The sequence below is a fragment of the Panthera onca genome, chromosome C2 (assembly GCF_046562875.1).
Source record: "Panthera onca isolate mPanOnc1 chromosome C2, mPanOnc1 haplotype 2, whole genome shotgun sequence".
In the NCBI taxonomy this organism is placed as follows: domain Eukaryota; kingdom Metazoa; phylum Chordata; class Mammalia; order Carnivora; family Felidae; genus Panthera; species Panthera onca.
In genome coordinates, this window is record NC_138347.1 from 72,266,492 (window position 1) to 72,290,689 (window position 24,198).

General features: G+C 38.1%; 1 protein-coding gene and 1 pseudogene across 1 annotated transcript in view; both read left to right on the forward strand.

The window, feature by feature from the left end:
• Positions 1 to 24,198, forward strand: part of PAK2 (p21 (RAC1) activated kinase 2) — a 91,141-nt gene that overhangs the window by 36,997 nt on the left and 29,946 nt on the right. Inside the window, exon 2 of the mRNA XM_060639621.3 lies at positions 5,743 to 5,950. Within this exon, the coding sequence (XP_060495604.1) occupies positions 5,764 to 5,950 (187 nt within the window). The 5' untranslated portion in view covers positions 5,743 to 5,763. The remainder of the gene's footprint in view (positions 1 to 5,742; positions 5,951 to 24,198) is intronic.
• On the forward strand, positions 5,957 to 23,787 carry LOC132683566 (NADH dehydrogenase [ubiquinone] 1 alpha subcomplex subunit 5 pseudogene; annotated as a pseudogene).

The window sequence follows — 24,198 nt, forward strand, 5'->3', positions numbered from 1 at the left end:
TTTCATTTAAGAATGTACTTCGCGTTTGCAACTACGTAGGATGAACTGGAGAGTATTATGCTAAGTGAAATTAGAGAAAGACAAATATATGACTTCACTCGTGTGGAATTTAAGATACAAAACAGATGAACATAAGGGAAGGGAAGCAAAAATAATATAAAAACAGGGAGGGCGACAAAACATAGGAGACTCTTAAATACAGAGAACAAACAGGGTTGCTGGAAGGGTTGTGGGTGGGGGGATGGGCTAAATGGGTAAGGGGCATTAAGGAAGACAATTGTTGGGATGAGCACTGGCTGTTATACACAGGGGATGCACTGGAATCTACTCCTGAAATCATTATTGCGCACTACATGCTAACTAACTTCGATGTAAACTTATAGATAGATAAAATTTTTAAAAAATGTACTTCATGAAATCAATAAAATGTTTAATTTTGTTGTATCTCATTTTTTATTTTTTTAAAAAGTTTTTTTAACTTTTATTCATTTTTGAGAGACAGAGACAGAGCATGAATTGGGGAGGGGCAGAGAGAGAGAGAGAGGCACAGCATCCAAAGCAGGCTCCAGGCTCCAAGCTGTCAGCACAGAGTCCAATGCGGGTCTCAAACCCACAAACTGCGAGATCATGACCTGAGCTGACGTCGGCGCTTAACCGACTGAGCCACCCAGGTGCCCCTCTCTTATTTTATTTTTGTTTTTGTTTTTGTTTTTATCTGGGGAAGGGGGGCAGGAATCTCAAGCAGGCCCCATGCTCAGCATGGAGCCCGCCCCAGGGCTTGATCTCATGACCGTGAGATCATGACCTGAGCTGAAATCAAGAGTCAGAGGCTTGGGGCGCCTGGGTGGCACAGTCGGTTAAGCGTCCGACTTCAGCCAGGTCACGATCTCGCGGTCCGTGAGTTCGAGCCCCGCGTCAGGCTCTGGGCTGATGGCTCGGAGCCTGGAGCCTGTTTCCGATTCTGTGTCTCCCTCTCTCTCTGACCCTCCCCCATTCATGCTCTGTCTCTCTCTGTCCCAAAAATAAATAAAAAACGTTGAAAAAAAAAAAAAAAAAAAAAGAGTCAGAGGCTTAACTGAGCCACCCAAGCACCCCTGTGTCTTTACTTTTAAGTTCACTTTTAAAGTATTTTATGTAGCGGGGTGCCTGGGTGGCTCAGTAGGTTAAGCATCCGACTTCGGCTCAGGTCATGATTTCATGGTTCTTGAGTTCAAGCCCCGCATCGGACTCTGTCTCCCTCTCTCTCTGCTCCTCCCCCACTCGTGCTCTGTCTCTCAAAAATAAATCATTAAAAAAAATTTTTTTTTAATTTGAGATAGATATTCACATAGCTGAAACTTACCATTTTAAACTGTGCAATTAAGTGGTTTTAAGATATTAAAAAGGTTGTGCAATTCTGATGTCTAATTCCAGAACATTTTCATGAAATGGCGTTCAGAAAGAAACGCCATACCCATTAGTAGTCACATCCCATTCCGTTCACCTCTTAGTGACCACTAATCACCTGCTGTCTTTGTGGAAATATTTGCATGTTCTTGACATTTCATATAAATGGTATCATACAGTATGTGGTCTTCTTGTGTCTTTCTTTTTCCACTTATGTTTTAAAGGTCCAGCCACGTTGTAGCCGGTATTAGTACTTCACTCCTTTCCGTGGCCAAATATTCCATTGTATAGATATGCTACATTTTATCTGTCCATTTGTTGATGGATATTTTGGGTGTTTTTTTTAATCTTTTGGCTATTATGAATAATGCTATGAACATTCATATGCAACTTATTTGTGGACATATGTTTTCAGTTCTCTTAGGTATATACTGGGAGTGGAATTGCTAGGTCATATTGTAGATAATTCTATAACTTTTAAAGGAACTTATTACATAATTCATTTTGAAATAGACTTTTTATTGTGGAATAATTTCAGATTTGCAGAGATAGTAGATTTCCTGTATACCTATCACCTATCTTCTAATGTTAACACAAACCCTAAAATGTCTGTCAAAGCAAAGAAGTCAACATTGGTACATTACTGTTAACTAAATTCTAGGTTTTATTGGTATTTCACCAGTTTTTCCACTAATGTCCTTTTTTTGCTACAGAATATAACATTGTCATGTCTCTTTAGACTCCTCTGCTCTGTGAACAATATCTCAGTTTTTCTTTGTTTTTCATGTCTTTGATAGTTTTTTTTTTTAATTTTTATTTTTTTAATGTTTATAATGAGAGAGAGAGAGAGAGAGACAGAGTACAAGCAGGGGTGGGGCAGAGAGAGAGGGAGACACAGAGAATCTGAAGCAGGTTCCAGGTTCCAAGCTGTCACCACAGAGCCTGACGTGGGGCTGGAACCACAAACCACGAGATCGTTACCTATGCCCAAGTTGGATGCTTAACCAACTGAGCCACCCTGGTGCCCCTTTAAGGAGTATTGGTCAGGAATTTTTGTAGAATGTCCCTCAGTTTGGGTTTATCTGATGTTTTCCCATAGTTAGACTGGGGTTATGGAATTTGAGGAAGAATACCATAGAGGTAAAGTAGGTTTCTCATCACATTCAATCAGGTGGTGAGTGACGTCAGCATAACTTATTACTGGAGATGTTAACCTTGATCACTTGGTTAGTGCAGTGTTTGCCACATTTTTCCACCATGAAGTTATTTTTCCCTTTCTATACTCTGCCTCTTGGAAATGAGTCACTAGATCCAGCATATATTCAAGTGTGGAAGGAAGTTAAGTTCCATCTCCTAGGAGGGGATGTAGCTACAATTATTATTTGGAATTCTTTTATAAGGAAGATTTGGCACCCCACCATTTTATTTATTCATTTGTACTGATATGAACTGTATATATTTATTTTTTACTTTGGGTTAAATATAATGCTACTTTATTTTTCTGCTCCATTCATTCCAGTATTGGCTTTTGGGAACTCTTTCCTGTGTCCTTATCCTTTTTAAGTACTTTTTTACCTTCTGACAATATAAGATACTCTAGGCTCATCCTTATTTTCCCTGTCCCAGGCCTAGAACCAGTCGTTTCTTCAAGGATCCCTGACTACAGTTAAGTAATTTAATTTGCCCAAGGTCACACACTTAAATAAATGGTGAAACCAGGATTCTGACTGAGGGAATCTGATTCCTCAACCCATGCTTTTAATCATAACTTTGGACAGCATGCAGCTGAAGGTGCACTGGCAGTTTCTAGTCATGTTCCATCTGTGAACCAGTCTTTTTTTTTTTTTTTTTTTTTTTTAATTTTACTCATTTTTGAGAGAGCACAAGCAAGGGTGGGACAGAGAGAGAGGGAGACACAGAATCTGAAGCAGGCTCCAGGCTAAGCAGGCTCCAGGCTCTGAGCTGTCAGCACAGAGCCCGATGCGGGGCTCGAACTCATGAACCATGAGATCATGACCTGAGCTGAAGTCGGACACTTACTTAACCTACTGAACCACCCAGGCCCCCCAAGTCTGTGAGCCAGTCTTAAGGATACAGTTGATAGTCATCTCACCCTAAATAATTATTAAGCCCTGTTTTATATTGATTTTTTTTTTTAACCACAGTTGTGATGGTTGTAATCAAGCTAAAAATTACTTGTTAGCCACAATTAACTACTGTTAATATTTTGGTACATTTCTTTCTTGAAATGCATGCAAATGTATTTTGAGATTTTGTTATATTATCCTAATTTTTAAATATGCACAAATATGAAGCATTTACAGTGTAACCAGAATCTGAATGTGCCATGTCTGTTTTAAGTGGTGATTAAGATGAAAGTGAGCTCTATAGAGTCATTCTGTTTTGCCTTGATGTTATGGTCACATAAGAGATAAACATCTGTCTTGATTTATCAGGTTCTCAAGTAATCTTCCAAGTGTTGTTCCTAAGCCTTATCTTTCTTCCATTTCTAGCAACAGATAAGTCCTCTCTTGTGATGCACACCTGACAGTCCACGCTTAACAGCCAGTTGCATCTCACTCCAAAGCAGAACAAACCCCACATGTTGTGATCACTTGGTTTGGAAGAATCATCTGACTAGGTCATCTGCGTGACATTCTTAGATTCCACCCCCATTTCTTCTTTTGGCCACCAATATTGATTTCAATTCAGGAAGTCTTTCTCACACACACAGATCTTTTTTTACCCTCTTCTCCCAGCCATTCTCTAGCTAGTTATCCCCAGAAAAGTTTATTTTCCCCCTTTACAGCCTCTCCTTCTTCCTCTTTTGTAGGCTGAAAAGTAATTGTCATTATGGAAGACAAAATACACAGTGGTTTTGGGGGTGCCTGGGTGTCTCAGTCGGTTAAGCGTCCAGACTCTTGATTTCCACTCAGGTCATGATCTCACAGTGTCTTGAATTTGAACCCTACATTGGGTTCTGTGCTGACTCTGCAAAGCCTGCTTGGGATTCCCTCTCTCTCCCTCTCCCTCCCTCCCTCCCTCCCTCTCTCTCTCCTTCTCTCTCTCTCTCTCTCCCCCCCCCCTCTCGCCCCCCCTCCCCTGCTCACGCTCTCTCTCTCAAAATAAATAAACTTAAAAAAATTATTTAAACTATTCTCTCTCTCTCTCTCTCTCTCTCTCTGCCTGCCCCTCTACTCCACTTGTGTGTGTGCTCTCTCTCTCAAATAAAAGAAATTTTTTATTCATTTTTAATTTTATCTAACTATAGTTGGTATTCTTTACATTGTATATATACAAAATTTTATTCACTTAAATGCAATAAGTAGCTATAATAAAATCAGGATCTAATTACCAATTGAAATCTTGTTTAGTGAGGAGATGTGTTGTTTCCTAATATATACTTTTGTATCAGACCTCATCTGGAAGTTAGGCATACCCTCCCCTTTACTGCTGACTTTAAATGTGTATAATCTACTTTTTGTAAAAGGACTAAAATATATAAATATATATGTAAATATGTATGTAAATAACGTTTATGTGATATTAATATTTATATATATAAACAAGGTTGACGTTTTCCACTGAATTAGTCATGTGGATTAAGAGGGGTTACTTGACTGCCTGGACAGGACATCACATGATGACAGAAACTGGAGATTTGGCCATACTCTGGTTTTGAGCCAAAATCTAGATTTACTTTTGAACTAGATCAAGTTCTATGGAACTGTCTGCAAAGCTTGCAAGAGACTAACACATGTAGTTAGAACGTCACATTTTCAAAGAAACCATATATTACATCAGTGGCACATTCTCATCCTTTAGGAGAGTTTATATGAAGGCTAAGTTGTAATCACAAGGCTAGGGAAGCATGGACTCAGATTCTTTGTAAGGAGTGGTGTTGGTTGATATATTTAATAGCAAGCATTCTATCTTTGCTACAGAAATGGACCTGTCAGGCACCTATCCTTTGGCTGGTTAGAACATAATCTTCCTCTTTGGAATTCTCTTTTTTTAAGACTTCATGTTGTCTGTCTTTTCATTGGAATATTTACTCTTAGAATCAACTGATTAGGTGAATATCTTTTGATACGTTATTATCGTCATGCTTTCCCAAAACTTACCCTAGTCCTCTTAACTGGACATGGCTTTTCAAACATTCTCTCAGCTAACCATTTACCACCTTTGTTACGGGAGATTACCTATATTAATAACCAGTTTCGTCGCAAACTTCACTCTAAATGGATAACATTTTCTAATTCACAGTTGAAAAGAGGACAATTATTACTGTTTCTGCTTGTCTGTACTATTTTTTACTTTGTTATTGACTGTATGATTTTTGCCTATCTATTTCAGGCCACATCATAATTCCGAATCATGTCTGATAACGGAGAACTGGAAGACAAGCCTCCAGCACCTCCTGTGCGAATGAGCAGTACCATTTTTAGCAGTGGAGGCAAAGACCCTTTGTCAGCCAATCACAGTTTGAAACCTTTGCCCTCTGTTCCAGAGGAAAAAAAGCCCAGGAATAAAATCATCTCTATATTCTCAGGCACAGAGAAAGGTAAATAGCTATTGTGGCTTCAAGAGTCTTGGTTATTATTATAATTTTTTTTTTGATGTTTATTTTTGAGAGAGAGAGAGAGAGTGTTGGGGGATTAGGCAGAGAGAGAGAGGGAAACAGAGAATCCAAAGCAGGCTCTGAGCCCAACGTGGTGCTTAAACCCATGAACTGTGAGATCCTGACCTGAGCTGACATCAGATGCTCAACCAACTAAGCCACCCAGGTGCCCGACGAGTCTCAGTTGTATTTTATGTTACCGATTTTGATATCTTTTTTTTTTCTCAATTATGGTATCTTTTTAATTAAATTATAATAATAAGTTGATATTTTATGGTGAGAACAATAACAAATCTAAGAAAACAATTGATGGTGGTATATAGGCACTATTAGGCTAGTTTCTCTTAACTCTGATAATAAAGAATAAAACTAAGTTTTTACTCATATACTTGGTATATCAAATGAATTTCTCTAATCCTCTCCTTCATTTTCTAAGACATGAGCTTCCCAACGTGAATGAGATTTGGAGATTTGAGAAAGAACTCATTGAGAGAGTTTGTGATTTTTCAGTAGTAGTAATACTTAGTACTATTTTTTAATCTTGTATTCTGTTAATGCCCTCCAAGGCAGCACTCCGTGATTAGTACATTAATGTGTCTTCTGCAAACATGAGTCTGGTCCAAGGTTTGTCAATCTCAGTAAGATTGACATTTGGGGGCCAAATAACTTTGATGCAGGGATTGATCTTGTGCATTATAGAACATCCTATAAGCCATTCCTAGCTTTTACCAACTAGATGTCAGTAGCACCTCCCACCCAGCTATGACAACTAAAAATGTCTCCAGACATTGCTACATATCCTCTGTGGAGCAAAATCACCTCCAGTTAACAACCACTGGCCTAGTCACACAAGCTGGGATAAAAACTATAAATAGTCATCTCCTATAAATTGAAGTCACTAAATTTGTTTTGGTGCCAAGCCTCAGGAAAGAACTTGTGGTTTTCAGAGCTTTTTGGATTTTAGAATTAGATAGGCATTATGGACTGGTAATGGGTTTTAGAGTAAGAATTAGGGATTAGTTTATTTAATTACATTAAGCATGGCTATATGGCTCTGATAGCTAATAATAGATATAAGTGTAGATAAGGATATATTTCCACTCATAGATAGCCAAGTTAACATGGTGAAGGAAATCCAAATGGAAGAGGAGTAGTGCTTTGTATATAATAATAAATATACAGGGCCTGTTGGCGTGGCCATGGCAGGTTTGCTGAAGAAGACTACTGGCCTTGTGGTTTTGGCTTTGTGTAAGTCCACACAAGAGGCTAAGAATATTGTACACAACGATTCTTGATGTTCTTGAGCAAATTCCTAAAAATGCAGCAATAGAAAGTATACAGAACAGATTACAAATGAGAAGTTGAGTATGGTTAAAGTGTAACCAGATGTTAAGAAATTAGAAGACCAACTTAAGGGTGGCCAACCAGAAGAGGTGATTCTTCAGGCTGAAAATGAACTAAGTCTGGCAAGAAAAATGATACAGTGGAAACTATGGGAGCTTTTAGTGGAAGAGCCTCCTGCCAACCAATGGAAATGGCCAGTATAATCATCATTAAATGACTGTTGTGTTGATGGGGAGCTAATACAATTAAACTTTCTGTTATATTAATGTTTCCATATTATTGACATCTTAAAATCAAGAAAACATACAGGACATATTTAGGAGACTTGTTAAAATTGATGACTATGGTAATAGGGATTTGTGACTCCATTTTTTTATGTAAAGCATTCACTTGAGTTATTTCAAAGATGTTTTTGGGGGGGGTTGTTGTTATTTATTTTTTTAACAGGTTAACAGATTTGAAAGTTAATTGGAAAAATTCCTATAGATTTTCAATGCAGAGGTCATAATCAAAATGTGAAGTCATTTTAGTGTTTTTATATCATTTAATGTTTTTTATCCTGAAAAAAACAGGAAAGGAATTTAATTATTATTTTTTAGACAGATTTATAGGTCACTGAAGTGAAGTAGTAAGAGTAAAAACCATCAAATGATAAGGTGAAGAAATTGATTTGGTATTGCAAAGAAAGATTTCTTATTTGCAGTGGTAATTGGAAAAACTTTTCCTTTTGTCTCATTTAAAGAAGTTAGCTTTGTGTTCCTTAGCCTTTAGCTTTCTTGATCAACCAAAGTACATCAGGATAGAGATTGAATTTATGTAAAAGAAGAGACAGCAAAAGTTTAAAATTTATCTGATATGGTGGATAGGCTTATATTCAGAACATTTTTGTCATAGGGTTGTAACTTCAAAGTATAATGACTGGTAGTTTTCACTAAGTTTCGAGTATGAGTGCAGTTGGGTATAAAACTGAAGATAAATACTATTCAAGGAAAGAAACAGTTGGCGTAAATTACTTTTCATGTGTCCTCACCCTTCCTTCCTAGACCCTGTCATTTCTAAATACTTAAGCTTGATATTTTTAACTTCGAAGATAGTACTTTTGTGTGTGTTTGTATGCATGTGTGTGTGTTGCTATCCCTTATTGCAAAGCAAAATCCAGAATTTTCAGAATGAGAGAATTGTCTTTTTTTCCAATATATTTCTCCCCTTACAGAGCTGTAAATTGAATGGTAACTGAATATTAAATGAAAAAATAATACACATTTTACTTGAGAGTTAAGAATACATAATCAATGAAAATTTACATAGATTGAAATGTACAGAAATTAACTGTACAGTTTTGACCAGTGGGTACACCTGTGAAAGCCATAATCGTTATATCACCATATCACATTATACACCATTTTTATCTCCCCAGCCTAGAACTTTACATAACCCAGCCTAGAATTTTATCAATACCTCTGAAGCCCCCATCTGCCACACCCAATCTCTCTTTTCTCCACCTCCCACCAATATCTACCCTCTTGAATTATGCAGTTTTTTTCCCTTGCTTTTTATTATAGTTTTACAACATAATATCTCCAAACAACATATGGTTTAAGCTTGCCTATTTGGGAACATTTTATAAATGGAATCATAATGTATGCATTTTTCCAGGACTTACATTTTACATTTTTCACTCAACTTTATGCTTTTGAGATGCATTTTGGTATACGTAGCTATAGTTCATTTTCACTGCTGATGTTGTTATATGCAGCTGTGTTTTGTTCATTTTCACTGATGTATACTAGTACACTGTATAAATATATGGCAGTTTAGTTAGCTGGTCTCCTATCAAAAGATATCTGGGTTGTTTTCATGAACAGTGCTGCTCTATGGGTAATCTTGAGGGCATGTGCAAGTATTTCTCTATGGCAGTGCTTATTAAGCATCAGGTGACCCATTAGTTTAGTTCTTGATTCTCATTGCTTATTAGAATCTCTTTTTGGTGGGGGAGGGACTTAAAAAAATAAATCTATGTCCAAGCTCCATCTCAGACCAATTGAATCAGTCTTCAGGGACTTACCTGGGCATCAGTTTTGTTCTTGTTTTTAATTTTTTAAATACCTCTGGTGTATCTAATGTGTATCCAATGTTAAGAACCACTGCATTAGTGTCTTGTGAAATCTATATAGTAGGTATAATGTTAAATGAAATAGAAATAATCAGAGTATGTCGCACACTGTGCAAGAGTTGTGTCATGGGGGCACCTGGGTGGCTCAGTCAGTTGTGTCTCTCTCTCTCTCTTTTTTTTTTTTTTTTTTTTTTTTAGTATTTATTTTCGAGAGAGAGAGTGACAGAGCACGAGCAGGGCTGGATCAGAGAGAGAGGGAGACACAGAATCTGAAGCAGGCTCCAGGCTCTGAGCTGTTAGCACAGAGCCCGACCTGGGGCTTGAACTCATGAACCATGAGATCGTGACCTGACGAAGTCAGAGGCTTAACCAACTGAGCCACTCAGCTGCCCCTAGCGTCTTACTCTTGATTTAGGCTCAAGACATGACCCCAGGGTCATGGGATGAAGTCCCAAATTGGGCTCCGTGCTGAATGTGGAAACTGCCTGGGATATTCTCTTTTTCTCCCTCTCTCAAAAAGAAAAAAGAAAAAAAAAAATGTTTGTTTCATGAATTCATGAAACTTTTGTTTCAGTTATGTGTGTATTAGGTCAGAACGTAAACATATTGATGTGGGTCTTGGCCAAAGATTTAAAAATTGCTCTGAGATGTATACTTGGGAGTAAAATTGTAGGGTTACAGGGTATTCCCATGTTTGTCTTGAGTAGGTTTGTCAGATTGTTTTCTGAAGTCTTTTTAGTGTTCATTCTTACCCACAAAACATGAATGTTTGCTGAACATCCTTGCAAATTCCTGTTTTACAGGACTTGAATTTTTGCCACCTTGGGAAGTATGAGATAGTATCTCATTGTGGGTTTAATTTCCATTTCCCTGAAGACTTGGGAAATTATCTTTTCATATGTTAATTTACCAGTTATTTGTGTTTTCTGTTACATATTCCTCAGTCCATTTTTCTGTGGAGTTGCTTTTTCCTTCTTTATTAATAAACATTTCTTATTGTCTGTATACTAATCCTTTGTCAGCTAAATGTTATTAAATATAGTTTTCCAAGTGGTGATTTGCCTTTTCACCCTCTCAGTGATATCTTTTGTTGAATAGAAGTTACTAATTTTGGTGTAGTTAAATCGATCAATCCCTTTATCAAATATGAGCTTTTTGTGTTTTAAGAAATCTTTGCCAAACTATGGGTCAAAGATGTTTTCTTATATTTTTCTAAAGGTTTAACAGTATGCCTTTTATAATTTAAACCTTTGAACTGTCTGGATTTGGTTTTTGGGTATGTATAAAGAGAGATCCATTTTCACTTTTTTTGAACCAGTGTTCCCAACCTTTCATTGAAACTTTTGTCATTTCCCCACTGACCTGCCATACTAGCCCTTATCTGTCAGGTTTCCCAGTATGCCAGGGTCTGTTTCTCTATTGTCTACTTTATTGCATTGGCTTATTTGTACCTGAGCTAATACTGTACTGTCTTAATCATTATAGCTTATAATTCTTAATGCCTGAGAGAGCAAACCTGCTATCAGGTTCTTCTTTATGATCTTTTGTCCTTTTGCTCTTCTCTTTAAATTTTAGAATTTGTTTATCACGTACTTTAAAAAAAAAAGAACAAAACAACCAGGGGCGCCTGGGTGGCTCCATCGGTTGAGCGTCTGACTTTGGCTCAGGTCATGATCTCACTGCTTGTGGGTGTCTCTGTGCTGACAGCTCAGAGCCTGGAGCCTGCTTCGGATTCTGTGTCCTGGTCTCTCTCTCTGTGCCCCTCCCTCGCTCATGCTCTGTTTCTCTCTCACGAATAAATAAAACGTTAAAAAAAATTTTTTTTTAAAAACAACCTGCTGATGTTTTCATTAGATTTGCATTGAATTTGTAGAGTGAGATGGGAAGAATTGCATTCAGCTTTATTGTTAAGTAAGAGTAGAGCTCCTGCAGTCTCTGTGTAGCCTAGTTGTAGAGAGAGAAGGAGAAAGAAAGATGGAATGTTTGGAGGGTAGGGTGCTCCTTAATTCTTCTCATTCTCTAGGGTTCTTCCCTCCCTTTCCAACCCAGCCTCCCTGCACTTTTGTTTCTTCCTAGAAGTTGTCACCTCCTACATTAGTGTGACCTGAAACTTTGAGGGTTAGGAAAAAGGGAGAACCGTGTGTGTGTGTGTGTGTGTGTGTGTGTGTGTGTGTGTGCGCGCGCGCGCATGCGCACGCATAATCATGCTTCTGTAAACACAGAGATCTTACCTGCTTAACTAATCCCGACATTTCTGAACTGGCATTCTCCTGCCTACATCCTGAGTGGCTGTTTCTCTCCCATAGTTTTATCTGAATTGCTTTTCATCTTTAGGCATTCCTCACTGATTTTGTTCCATGATAAATAAAGAGATTTGACCAGGAAGGGGAGGGCTACAGTGTGTGGTTAGTCTTGAAAACAATCTAGAAGGGAAAAATTGTATTTTTATTTTAAAAAATCATAATTACCGTAAGATTTTTGCCATCTCTAATGTCCTAATCTAGAAGTACTCATTTTATTCATTTACATCCCTCATTGGTGTCCTTACTAACAGGCAGCTAATGTTTTCATTAAAAAAAAACAAAACAAAACCCTGGCCTGTTCTCAGTGATTCATTATTGGTTAATCAGTGTCACTGGAAGAGTTAAGAAAATTAGAAATTCTACTTTTTGCTACTTTTTTTTTTTTTTTCCCTAAAATGTTTACTCCTTTTTGAGAGGGGGAGAGCCCATGCAAGTGGAGGAGGGTGGGGAACAGAGGATCCGAAGCGACAGCAGCAAGCCCAGTGTGGGACTCGAGCTCACAAACTGTGAGATCATGACCTGATCTGAAGTCAGACGCTCAACTGACTGAGCCACCCCGGCACCCTTAGACATTATACTTTTTATGACAACTTGATTGAACAGATCTCTTCACATTTTGATACATACATATCATGTGTACCCTGTGAGTCATCAGAGATAGTGATAAGCAAAGCAGATGGTATCCCTGCTCTCATGACATACCAAAAACTATAACATGAAGTTACAAACTATGAAAGTGGTAATAGGATTAGTACAAGACGTCTGTCCTCTCTGGGAAGGCTTCCTAAAGAAGTGACAATAGACCTGAAGAAGACTAAAGAATGAATAAGTGAAAATAATTAGGAAGATTTTGATAGTTAAATGTGTGTTCTGTGCCTAGAAAAGAGTTTCAGACGGATCATAGCATATTCATGGAGCTGAGTACAAAGCTGAGTACATATTCATGGAGCTGAGTAGATAGCGTGACTCTAAAGCAAAGAGAGGGAAAGAATTCTAGTATGATGTATGGAAGAAACTACAGACAGCAGAAGCAGCTGAAGAGGTGGACAGGGAACAGGTCATAAAGGGCCTTATATTCCATGCTATAGAGCTCAGATTTTATCCTGTTTCCTAGGGAACCATTACAGAATTTTAAACATGGGAAAGACATGACACATTTCTGTCTGAAATAGGAGAGACTAGTAGCTGTATAGAAAATAAGTTTTGTTGGAGGCCTAAGACTGAAGTTGGAAGCTAGTTAGGAGGATTTTGCAGTAGTCCAGGTGAACAATGGCTTAACAAGTCTTGTAGTTTTGTTAATAAAAATGGCAATGAGCCACTGTCTTGGCTTATTTTTAAAAGCTCTATTCAGTTAGTTAGTGTTGAATGGTATGGTATTTATTAACCAAGGCAATTTTCTAGTTATTCAGTCTGTATGCACCTTTACTTCTGGACAGTGATGAAGATGATGGAACTGTGAATATCCCTTCTGGTTCAAAAATTGAATTCTAACTTTAATAAGAGTCGCCCATACCCGTCTTCCTATTTGCTAGAGAATACTCTTCTTTGTCATGAAATAAAGTTGGTTTCACTAATTTGAAGTTGTTCTGGGTCAAAGGAACAAAAGGGTAATCACTGATTCAGTTAGAGTAGAAATAGAAGAGTCTCCCTTTTAAGGAGATGGGGGGTGGGGCGGTGTCGAGCCTTATATTCTAGCTCAAGTGTAGCCTAAAAGGTGGTGGCCTTAAAGAATGTGGCAGTGACATACTTATGACTCTTTTTAAGTACATTCTGTGTAACACATGACTCAGGGGCCCCACCTTTTGGCCGAAAGTTGCTGCTGGCCTGCTTGTTTTGTTCTATAAGGACGAAGTTGTGGGTTTTATTTCTGAGAGAAAAGAGTTTCTTTCCCTGATCCATTACTTCCAATCTAGTAATTCAGTTGCCTGGTGGATATCTGTAGATAGAAGATGGTGGGGGGTTTTGTTGGTGGTGGTGGTCCTTGTAGTTCTTGGTTTCCAGAGTCATAAAGGAATGATTCTGTTTATGTAACAATATCCTTCTAGCACATTGTTTGATTTGAAACATGCTTCACTATCTTTTTTTTTTTCTTAGATATTTTTTTAAGTCTCTCCTTTCCTGAGACAACTAAAATACAGGAAATACATGTATGTATGTATGTGTGTTATATAAAAACAAATGGAATTAAACAGCTTTTTAGGGTATTGAGTCATTTCTTTTATAGTGGATTAATGTATGTAAATGTCTTAAGTTCTGCTTGTTTTTATTTAACTTTTTATTCTGTACTCCTAATACATATGGAACTTTCTTTAGTATGTGTCTCTAAACTCAACATTCTCAAATTAAAAAATATGGCTGGGTCTTAGGCACAAATGGAACCAGGAATCTTCTTCCTACATGTCTTTCTTTATTTTGTTTTAGACAGAGAGTCCAAGCTAGGGAGAGGGGCAGAGGGAGAGAGAGTTTTAAGCAGGCTCCACACATAGCACGGAACCCAATATGAGGCTCAATCCCACAACCCTAGGATTGTGACCTGAGCCAAAATCAAGAGTCAGACGCTTCACTGACTGAGCCACTCAGGCACCAGATTTTTTTTTCTTAAGTTTTTTTTTAGTTTATTTATTTTTTGAGAGAGAAAGAGAAAGAAAGAGGGGAGGAGGAGCGAGCAGGAAAGGGGCAGAGAGAGGGGGGGAGAGTGAGAATCCAGGCAGGCTCCTTACTGTCAGCGCAAAACTTGACATGGGATTCAGTCTCAACAATTCTGAGATCATGACCTGGACGCCTAACTGACTTGAATGCCTGACCAACTGAGCCACCCACTCGACCCTCTAAGCAGATTTTTTTAAAAGAAGAGGAGGGGCACTTGACTGGCTCATTCAGAAGAGCATGCAACTCTTGATCTTGGGGTTATGAGATAAAGCCCCATATTGATTGTAGAGATTACTTAAAATCTTTTTTTTTAAAGGAGAAGAAACAAGTACTTTGTAGTACGTGAAATTATGTATTTTGCTGTCATCAATTCAGAGTCATATAAAAAGTAAACTATTGGTTTATAGTTGGTTAGTAAATATTTCTTCTGTATTCAGGATACTTAGTTAGAAATCTAGGGACTTCTGAAGAGTCTTCTAAAGAGAAATAGAGGGCATAACCTCAGAATACTCATAGTGTAGTGGAAGATGAGAGGTTTTTGGTTTTAGGGGTTTTTGGGTTTTTCTTTTTCTTTCTTTTTTTTTTTAACATTTAATTTTTTTGAAGGAGAGAGAGACAGAACATGAGCGGTGGCGGGGCAGAGAGAGAGGGAGACACAGAATCCAAATCAGGCTACAAGCTCTGAGCCATCAGCACAGAGGCCAATGCAGGGCTCGAACCCACAAACTGTGAGATCATGACCTGGGCCAAAGTCAGACGCTTAACCGACTGAGCCACCCGGGCGCTCCAGGGTTTTTCTTTTTAAGTTTATTTATTTTGAAAGAGACAGAGCATGGTGGGGAGGGACAGAGAGAGGGAGAGAGAGAATCCCAAGCAGGCTCCATGTTGTCATTACAGCCCAATGCGGGGCTCCATCTCACAAGTTGCAAGATCATGACCTGAGCCAAAATCAGGATTTGAACACTTAACCAAATGCTTAACTGACTGAGCCAGCCGGATGCCCCAGGAGGTTGTTTATGATAGATGGGGTTGTGCATTTCAGTAAGGAGAGCAAAATTTATACTCGGCTTTAACAGTTCCATTTCCCTCTGCTCCTTGCCACATCTAATGTGCCCTGCCCTCTTAATATAGTAAGATCTCAGGCACCTGGGTGGCTCAGTCAGTTAAATATAGTCAGATCTCTTGTAAATAAGTATTCTATATGTGAAGGAGACCTAGAAAGGAGATGGACATTTGAGCACAAATCTGTCACCACTAGTCAAAAAAATATATGTATTTCCTTCTGATGCTAGGTCAGTAGCGTCTTGTAAACAAAGAATAGTATATAGTAACATTCCAATTGTAGATATGCAGACCTATCAGACACAACTTTTAACTCTTTTATACTAGAATTTTCTGGTTAACAAAGCAAATTGACCACATCTTGCTGTCCCTCCCCAGACCCAAGCAAAGTGATAGTTAAAAAATTTTTTTTAAATATCATAAGGGCAAAATGAATAGGAGACAGTAGTGTACAAAAGATTTCAATACATATTTGGAAGATGAAAGGGTGGAAAAGTGGCAGCTGAGTAAACTGAACAGATGAAGACCTATCCTAAGCATTTGCAGAGGGAACGTCTATGAGAAGTGAACCAGTTTTCGTGTAAAAATCTCAGAGGCTTAGAATTTAGAGGCACACATCATATGTGTGGTGGGGTGAGAGAGCTATTATATACAAGTTGAAAATGGGTGGGGGGGAATTAGTGGAAAATCTATGTAGGAGGTGTCAGGCCCCTTAGGGCTCCTTCTTTATCCTATTCAGCCAATGAAATGCTGTAAGTCCCATCTTCTGGTAGAACAAAAGAACAAACTGATGCTGATATGTATTCAAGGAGAAATTAAACTTCAGAGGCCCCTCATTCTTGTTGGAGGAGTCAGTGAAAGATGTAGCACTAAAATAAGAAAAGTAGATTCAATGTAACTTAATATAATAAACTTCTTTTCTCTACCCTGCCTTCAGAATACTTAGAGCTTGACTCAAAGCCCTCAGACTAGAGATTAGAAGATTTTTCAAAGTGTAGGTACCCCCCGTCCCCATCTTTAATGAAAAGGCTGACTTATTTCCCAGTTAACTTTTTAATACTTTGCTATATGAAGAAAACCAGCCTATACACACAAGTGAACTATATATAATCAAGAAGAAGATAAGTGGCATCCATGAAACAAGGAAAGTATTCTCAGAGAAAGATCAGATCAGAGAACAATGAGAAACAATTCTTGGAAAATCAACATTTAAGATTACCAAAACAAACAAAAGATATCAGTAGGTGGAAGATTGGAAGATAGTCAAGAAAATTTTCCCAGATTATTAAAAATGCAAAGATGAGAAAAATATAACAGTTACAAGATCAGACCAAGATGTACTGATGTAACTAATAATGAACAAAGAAAATAAAGTGAAATAATCCAAGAAATAATAGAAAAGTTTTCCCAGATCTGAAGAATATAATTTCCAGACAGAAAGGATGCACCGAGTACCCAGCCCAATGAAAGAATAAAGACCACCTCAAATCATATCATCCTGAAATTTCATAATAACATAGCTAAGACAGCAAAACCTGTTGTATACACAGTCCAGATGGAGTAACAGTGACCAGATTTGCCCCTCCACCTGAAAGAACTGAAATAGAACTGGGGGGGAAATATGCAAAACAGTGGTTTTCATGATATTGTCCATCAAATAATGAAGAAAACCAACCCCTAAGAGATAGGAAATGATTGAGGTGAGCCCTACAATTGATCCAGCTTACTTCCTGGCAAGAGTTCCCAGGCTGCAGCACAGGGAGGGACAATTAGGTGGTCTCCTAGAGCTAAGAAACAGAGCTGGGAGCTGGGAGATGTCAAGGCAGCCAGTTTGTATACACACACCAGAGAGGGAGAAAGATCTGTAGAGATCCCCCTTGAGTCTTCAGTAGCACATGCATGTGAGATAAGTACCCAGAGGTGGAAAAAGCAGCCACTGGAAATGATGAGAGGAAGCTGTCCTCAGTGCTCACACAGGGCCCAGAATATTTCCTAGTCCCACCATTCAGAATAAGAAACAGAGAGAGGTCTTGCGTCAGTAATGGGACAGAATTAACTCTAGATTTAATGTTGCTCCAATTTTGCCTAACAAAACTTTAATTCCTAAAAGGATCAACTCTTTCTAAATTTGTTTCTTTCCTATATAAGTAAACAGCTTAGAATCACCTGTGTGTGTCTCAAAACAAAGCTCACCAATATTGATAGGAATACAAAAATATCAGGCACCTACCACGGAAAATTTTTGATGTCTGCCATCCAGTCAATATTTTCCAGGCATGCAAAGACCCATAATGAGTAAAATCAATCCAGAAATGACACAGATGATAGAATTAGTAGGCAAGGACATAGAAATAATTATATTCTATTTGTTGAAGAACCCAAAAGAAAGATTCAGCATATTTAGAAGTAGCGATGGAAGATAAAGAAAAAAATTTTAGAGATGGAAAATACAAGGGATAAGAATCACAGATTAGGCTTGCAGAAGAAAAGATTAGTGAATTTGAAGACCATGGCAATAGAAACCATCTACAACGATATTTTAGAGAGGGGCACCTGGGTGGCCGAGTATATTAAGCATCTGACTCTTGATTTCAGCTCAGGTCATGATCTCACAGTTCGTGGGTTCAGGCCCCATATCGGGCTCTCTGCTGAGGTTCTCTCTGTCTCCTCTCTATCTGCCCCTCCCCTGTTCATGTGCACGACTGTGCACGCATGCTGTCTCCCAAAATAAGTATTTTTTTTAATAAAATAAAACGAAAGAGGAAAAATCTGAAACAAAAGTGAATAGCTGTGGGATAACTTCATGCAGACCTGATACAAGTGTAATTGAAGTCTCCAAAGAATGGGAGGGGGAAACAAAAAAAAAAAAAAGTACTTTTTAAAAAGTGGCTGAAAACTTTACAAATTTAATGAAAATTATAAACCCATAGATTCAAGAAGATAGTGAATTCCAGGCACAAAAAATATGATGAAAACTACACCCTGGCACATAATCAAATTGTTTAAAACCAATAATAAAGAGAAAATCTTAAAAGCTTTCAGACCTTGGCTCAATTTTCTGTGAACCTAAAACTTCTCTAAAAAATGAAGTCTGTTAAAAAACAAAAAACCTTACTGTTGTAAGCTGAAAAAATAAGCTGCCAGAAAGAAAAGACACACATGTATAGGAACAAAAAATGACAGCGGACTTTATGGAAGTAATGGTGCATCCCAGAAGACATGGGGCAATATCTTTAAAGTACTGAAAGAAAAAAGTCTGTTAACTTGGAATTCTCTGTCTTGTGAACGTATCTTTCAAAAGTGAAGGGGAAACAGGCTTTTTTAAATGTGTAAAGGCTGAAAGAATTGATCACCAGCAGGCCTGCACTGTAAGAAATGTTAAACCAAATCATTCAGGCAGAAGGAAGATGTTGTCAGATGGAAATGTGGATCTGCATAAAGGAATGAAAATCACTGAAAATGTTTTTTCTTGTCTAAATCTCTGAAAAAATAATCAAGTGTTTAAGAAACGAAGTACTGATACATTCTATCACAGATCAACCTCAGAAACTAAGTAAAAGCCATTTACACACATGTTGTGTGGTCCTTTTTCTTTTTTTAAGTTTGTTTATTTTGAGAGTGACAGAGACAGCACAAGTAGGGCAGAGAGAGAGACAGAATCCTAGGCAGGCTCCATACTATCAGTGCAGAGCCCATCACAGGGCTCGAACTCAGGAAACTGCTAGTTCATGACCTAAGCTGAGCCAAGAGTCAGACGCTTAACCAACTGAGCCACCCAGGTGCCCCCATGTGGTCCTATTTATATGAAATGGCCAGAATAGGCAGATGTGTGGTGACCAAGATTAGTGGTTGTGTAGAGCTTGGTAGGGGGAGTGGGATTAATGGGTAGTGATTGCTGATGAGTACAAGGTTTCTTTTAGGGATGATGAAAATGTTCCATGGTTGGATTGCAGTGATGGTGGCACAACTCTATATATAAATAAAACCCAGATTAACTTTATGGCGTATAGAGAGTTACCACTTAAAAAACCAACAAAGGAGGGGCTCTGGGTGGCTCAGTCCGTTAGAGTGTCCGGCTCTTGATCTCAGCTCAGGTCTTGACCTCAGCGTTGTGCGTTCAAGCCCCATGATGGGCTCTGCACTGGGTATGAAGCCTATTTAAACAACACAACAACAACAAAGGAGATAAAAGGGAATTATAAAAAATACTTAGTTAATCCAAAAGAACAAAAAGAGGAAAATGTAAACAAAGAATAGAGACCATTAGAAAACGAATAATAGAATAGTGATTTTAAACCCAGCTGTATAGATAATCACATTAATTGTAACTGGTCTAGACACCCCAATTTAAAAGCAGAGTTTGTTAGGGGTGCCTGGGTGGCAGTTAAGCATCCAGCTTCAGCTCAGGTCATGATCTCACAGTTCACAAGTTCAAGCCCTGCATCGGGCTCTGTGCTTACAGCTCAGAGCCTGGAGCCTGCTTTGGATTTTTAAAGTATGCTAACGGTGAAAAGAAAACCTGTACTGACTGATGTTAGATAAGGTAGACTATAGAGCAAAAAATACTGCTCTAAATATTTAAGGGATAAGGATAAGAAATAGGTTATTTTATAATGGTATAATGTCAGTCAATTCATCAAGAGGATATAATAGATGTAAACATTTATGCACTTAATAATAGGACTTTGAAATACATGAGGCAAAAACAGATAGAATTTTAAGGAGAAATAGATAAGTACACTTACAGTTGGAGATTCCAGGATACTTTTTATCAATAATTGATAGAGCAAATAGATAGAAAAGTGCTAAAACTATCAATCACCTTGACCAGCTGACATTTATAGAACACTCCACCCAGCAGAATACATATTCTTTTCTAAGTGAACACAGAACACATCCTGAGATCATATTCTAAGGAGATTTTTAAAACCTAACAATTCAGAAGAATTTAAATCACATGAAGTATATTCTGTGCCCACAATATAATTAAATTAAAAATCAGTAACAGAGAAATTTCTGGAAATATTTTAAAAGTAAAATAACAAAAAAACCCACTTCTAAATAAAGAACTCAAAAGATATTTAGGAAGTATATTAAACAGAATGAAAATTCAAAGCATCAGTATCTGTATGATGCTGCTAAGATAATACTTAGAGGAAAATTTATGCCACTAAACACCCATATGAGAAAAGAAAAAGATTTCAAATCAACGACTTAAGCAAAGCTGTCTTAATAAACTAGAAGGGAAGAGTGAGTGAGATCCAAAGTAGTAGAAGAAAAGAAATAACAAAAATTAAAGTGGAGATCAATAAAATAGAAAAATCAGTGAAACCACAAGCTGATTTATTGAGAATATCAATTAAATGAATAAACCTCTAGGCAGACATAATGGTGAGTAGGGTGGGGAGAGAAGACACAAATTACCAACATTGAGAAAGAAAGAGGTGGCATTTAAAAACAATTTTTTTAATGTTTATTTACTCAGAGAGCAAGTAGGGGGGAAGGGCAGAGAGAGAGAATTCCAAGTAGGTTCTGCACTGTCTGTGCAGAGCTGGATGCAGGGCTCGATCTCATGAACCCATGAGATCATGACCTGGGTTGAGACCAAGAGTCAGATGCTTAGCCGACTGAGTTACCCAGGAGCCCTAAGAGGTGGCATTTTTACAGATACTAAAAATGATAGGTAACAAATTCAGCATGTTAGATAAAGTGGGTAAATCTCTTGAAAAACACAAATTTTCAAAATTCATTCAAGAAGAAATGGGTAACCTAAAAACACTATTTCTTAGGAAAATTTAGTTTGTAGTTATTAACTGTCCACAAAGAAAATGTCAGACCCAGATGGCTCCATTGGTGAATTCTACCAAACATTAGGAAGAAATGTCAACATTTCTACATAATCTTCCAGAAAATTGAATGAGAAGGAATACTTCCCAACTTATTTTATGAGACCAGCGTTACTCCGATGCCCCAACCAAAGATATCACAAAAAAGAAAGCGACATACCAATGTTTCTCTTAACATAGATGGAAAATCTTAGCAAGATTTTAGCAATTAGAATCTCACAGTATATGAAAAGCGTAATAGTACATACTGTCCAGGTGGATATCATTTCAGGAATGCAGGGTTGGTGCAACATTTGGGAATCAGTCCATGTAATTTATTATATTAACAAAATAAGAAAGATAAAACATGTTCATCTCAGTAGTTACAGAAGAAGCATTTGACAGAATCTAATATTTGTTTCTGATAAAAACATTCAGCAAACTTGGAATAGAAGGAAATGCCCTTAACCTGATAAAAAGAGCATCTTTGAAAAACTACACTAGTGTCAAACTTAATTGTGAAAAAAAAAAAAAAAAAAAAAAAAGAATGTTTTTCCTTTAAGACCAACAGTGTACTAGAGGTTGTAGCCAGTGCAGTAAGATAAGAAAAAGAGATGAAAGGATGTCAGAATGAGAAAGAAGTAAACCTTTATTCACCAAAAACATGATTGAATTTTTATATGAAATCCTGTAATAGCTACAAAGCTGTCACTGGAACTAAAAAGTAGACATTGTAAAGTTTCAGGTATAAGCTCTATATCAGGGTTTCTCTGTGCTGTCAATGAACAGTTGAAAACCAAATTTAAAAAGCTGTACCATTTGTGGGGTACCAGCTGGCTCAGTCACTAGAACATGTGACTCTTGATCTTGGGGTCACAAGTTTGAGCCCCATGTTGGGGATAGAGTTTACTTTAAAAAAAAAAAAAAGTGACCTCCGACTAAGTGCTTTTACATAAAGGTGCCTTGGCAGGAGAGAAAGAGTTTCTTTCACTAGTAAAACATACTATCACAGTTAACCAGAACACCTTTTCAAAGTTCAGTAAGTGCTAGTATCTTGCATTGTAAGAACACTCCTTCACTAACTGGCTTTGCCATTAAAGCCACCAATGCCTGGAGTGATATAATAAATAAATAAAAAGTTGTACTATTGCAGTTGCAACAGAAATTTTTAAATACTGAGGCAGAAATCTGACAGAAGCAGTGACATCTATACACTGGTAACTGAAATATTGCTGAGAGAAGTTAAAGAAGTCCTAAATGAATGGAGAGATTTGCTGTTTTTCATCAATTAGAAGATTCAATATTGTTAAGAAATCAGTTCTCCCTGAATTGATCTGTAGATTCAGTGCAATTCCAATCAAAATCTGAGGAGGATTTTCTGTAGAAATTATCAGGCTCGTTCTAAAATTTGCACGCAGGAATGCCTAGGTGGCTCAGATGGTTAAGCCTCTGGCTCTTGATTTTGTCTCAGGTCATGATCCCATGGTTTTGAGATCAGGCTCTGTGTCAGGCTCTGGTTGATAGCTGGGAACCTGCTTGGGATTCTCTCTCTCCCTTTCTCTCTGCCCCTACCCCACTCACACGCATGTGCACTGCGCTCTCTCTCAAAAATAAAAAATAAATAGGGGCGCCTGGGTGGCTCAGTTGGTTGAGTGTCCCACTTGACTTAGGGCATGATCTCATGGTTGGTGAGTTTGAGCCCCACATCGGGCTCTCTGCTGTCAGCACAGAGCCCACTCCAGATCCTCTGTCTCCCTCTATCTCTGCATCTCCCCTGCTTGCTCTCTCTCTCAAAAATAAAATAAAACATTTTTTAAAAATGATTATTCATTATTTTTGAGAGAGAGAGACAGAGTGCGAGCATGGGGGAGGGGTAGAGGGAGAGGAAGACAGAATTTAGAGCAGGCTCCATGCTCCGAGCTGTCAACACAGAACCTGATACGGGGCTCAAACTCACAGACTGTGAGATCATGACCTGAGCCGAAGTTGGACACTCAACTGACTGAGCCACCCAGGCGCCCCTAAAATAAAACATTTTTTAAAAATTTTAAATAGACATTTAAAAACTTAAGTAAAATTTGCATGGAATTGCAAAGGACCTAGAATAGCCAAACAACTTTGAAAAAGGAAAAAGTGGCAAGGCTTATACTATGTAGTTTCAAGTGTTTATTTTTAAACTACAGTAGTCAAGGCAGGCTGGTATTGGCATAAAGGTAAAGAGATCATTGCAACAGAGTTGAGCATCTAGAAATAGACTCAGGCATATTTGGATAGTTGATTTTCCACAGTGGTTCAGAATGGCATTGGCCTTCTAAATAGCAACGCTGGAAATTAGAAGAAATTCCAAGGGGGGGCGGGGGAACATTTTCAACCTAAATATATATAGTCAAAAATTATCAAGGGGTAAACTAAGAAGAAGGAAACAGAATAATCCAGAAAATAGATTCTAGCACAGGGTAAAAGTTTAGGAATGTCCTAGGACAATAGCTAGGCCAGAAGCCTAGGCATAAACTGCAGATTAAAGCAGGATATAAGAGCAAGGCAGGTGGGAGGTGGGGGGGGGGGGGGGGGGGGCAGGGGTAGGGAGGAACAGATGTGTTTAAATTATAGAGAATATTATTTTTTTTTAACGTTTATTCATTTTTGAGAGAGCATGAGTGGGGGAGGGGCAGAGAGAGAGGGAGACACAGAATCCAACGCAGGTGCCAGGCTCTGAGCTGTCAGCACAGAGCCTGACACGAGGCTTGAACCACGAACCATGAAATGACACGAGCCAAAGTCTGACACTTAACCACCTGAGCCACCCAAGCGCCCTAAATTACGGAGGATATTACTGATGTGTGTCAGAAATGTAGCAAAAATAATTGGTACAACCACAGAAACACTGGAAAGTGT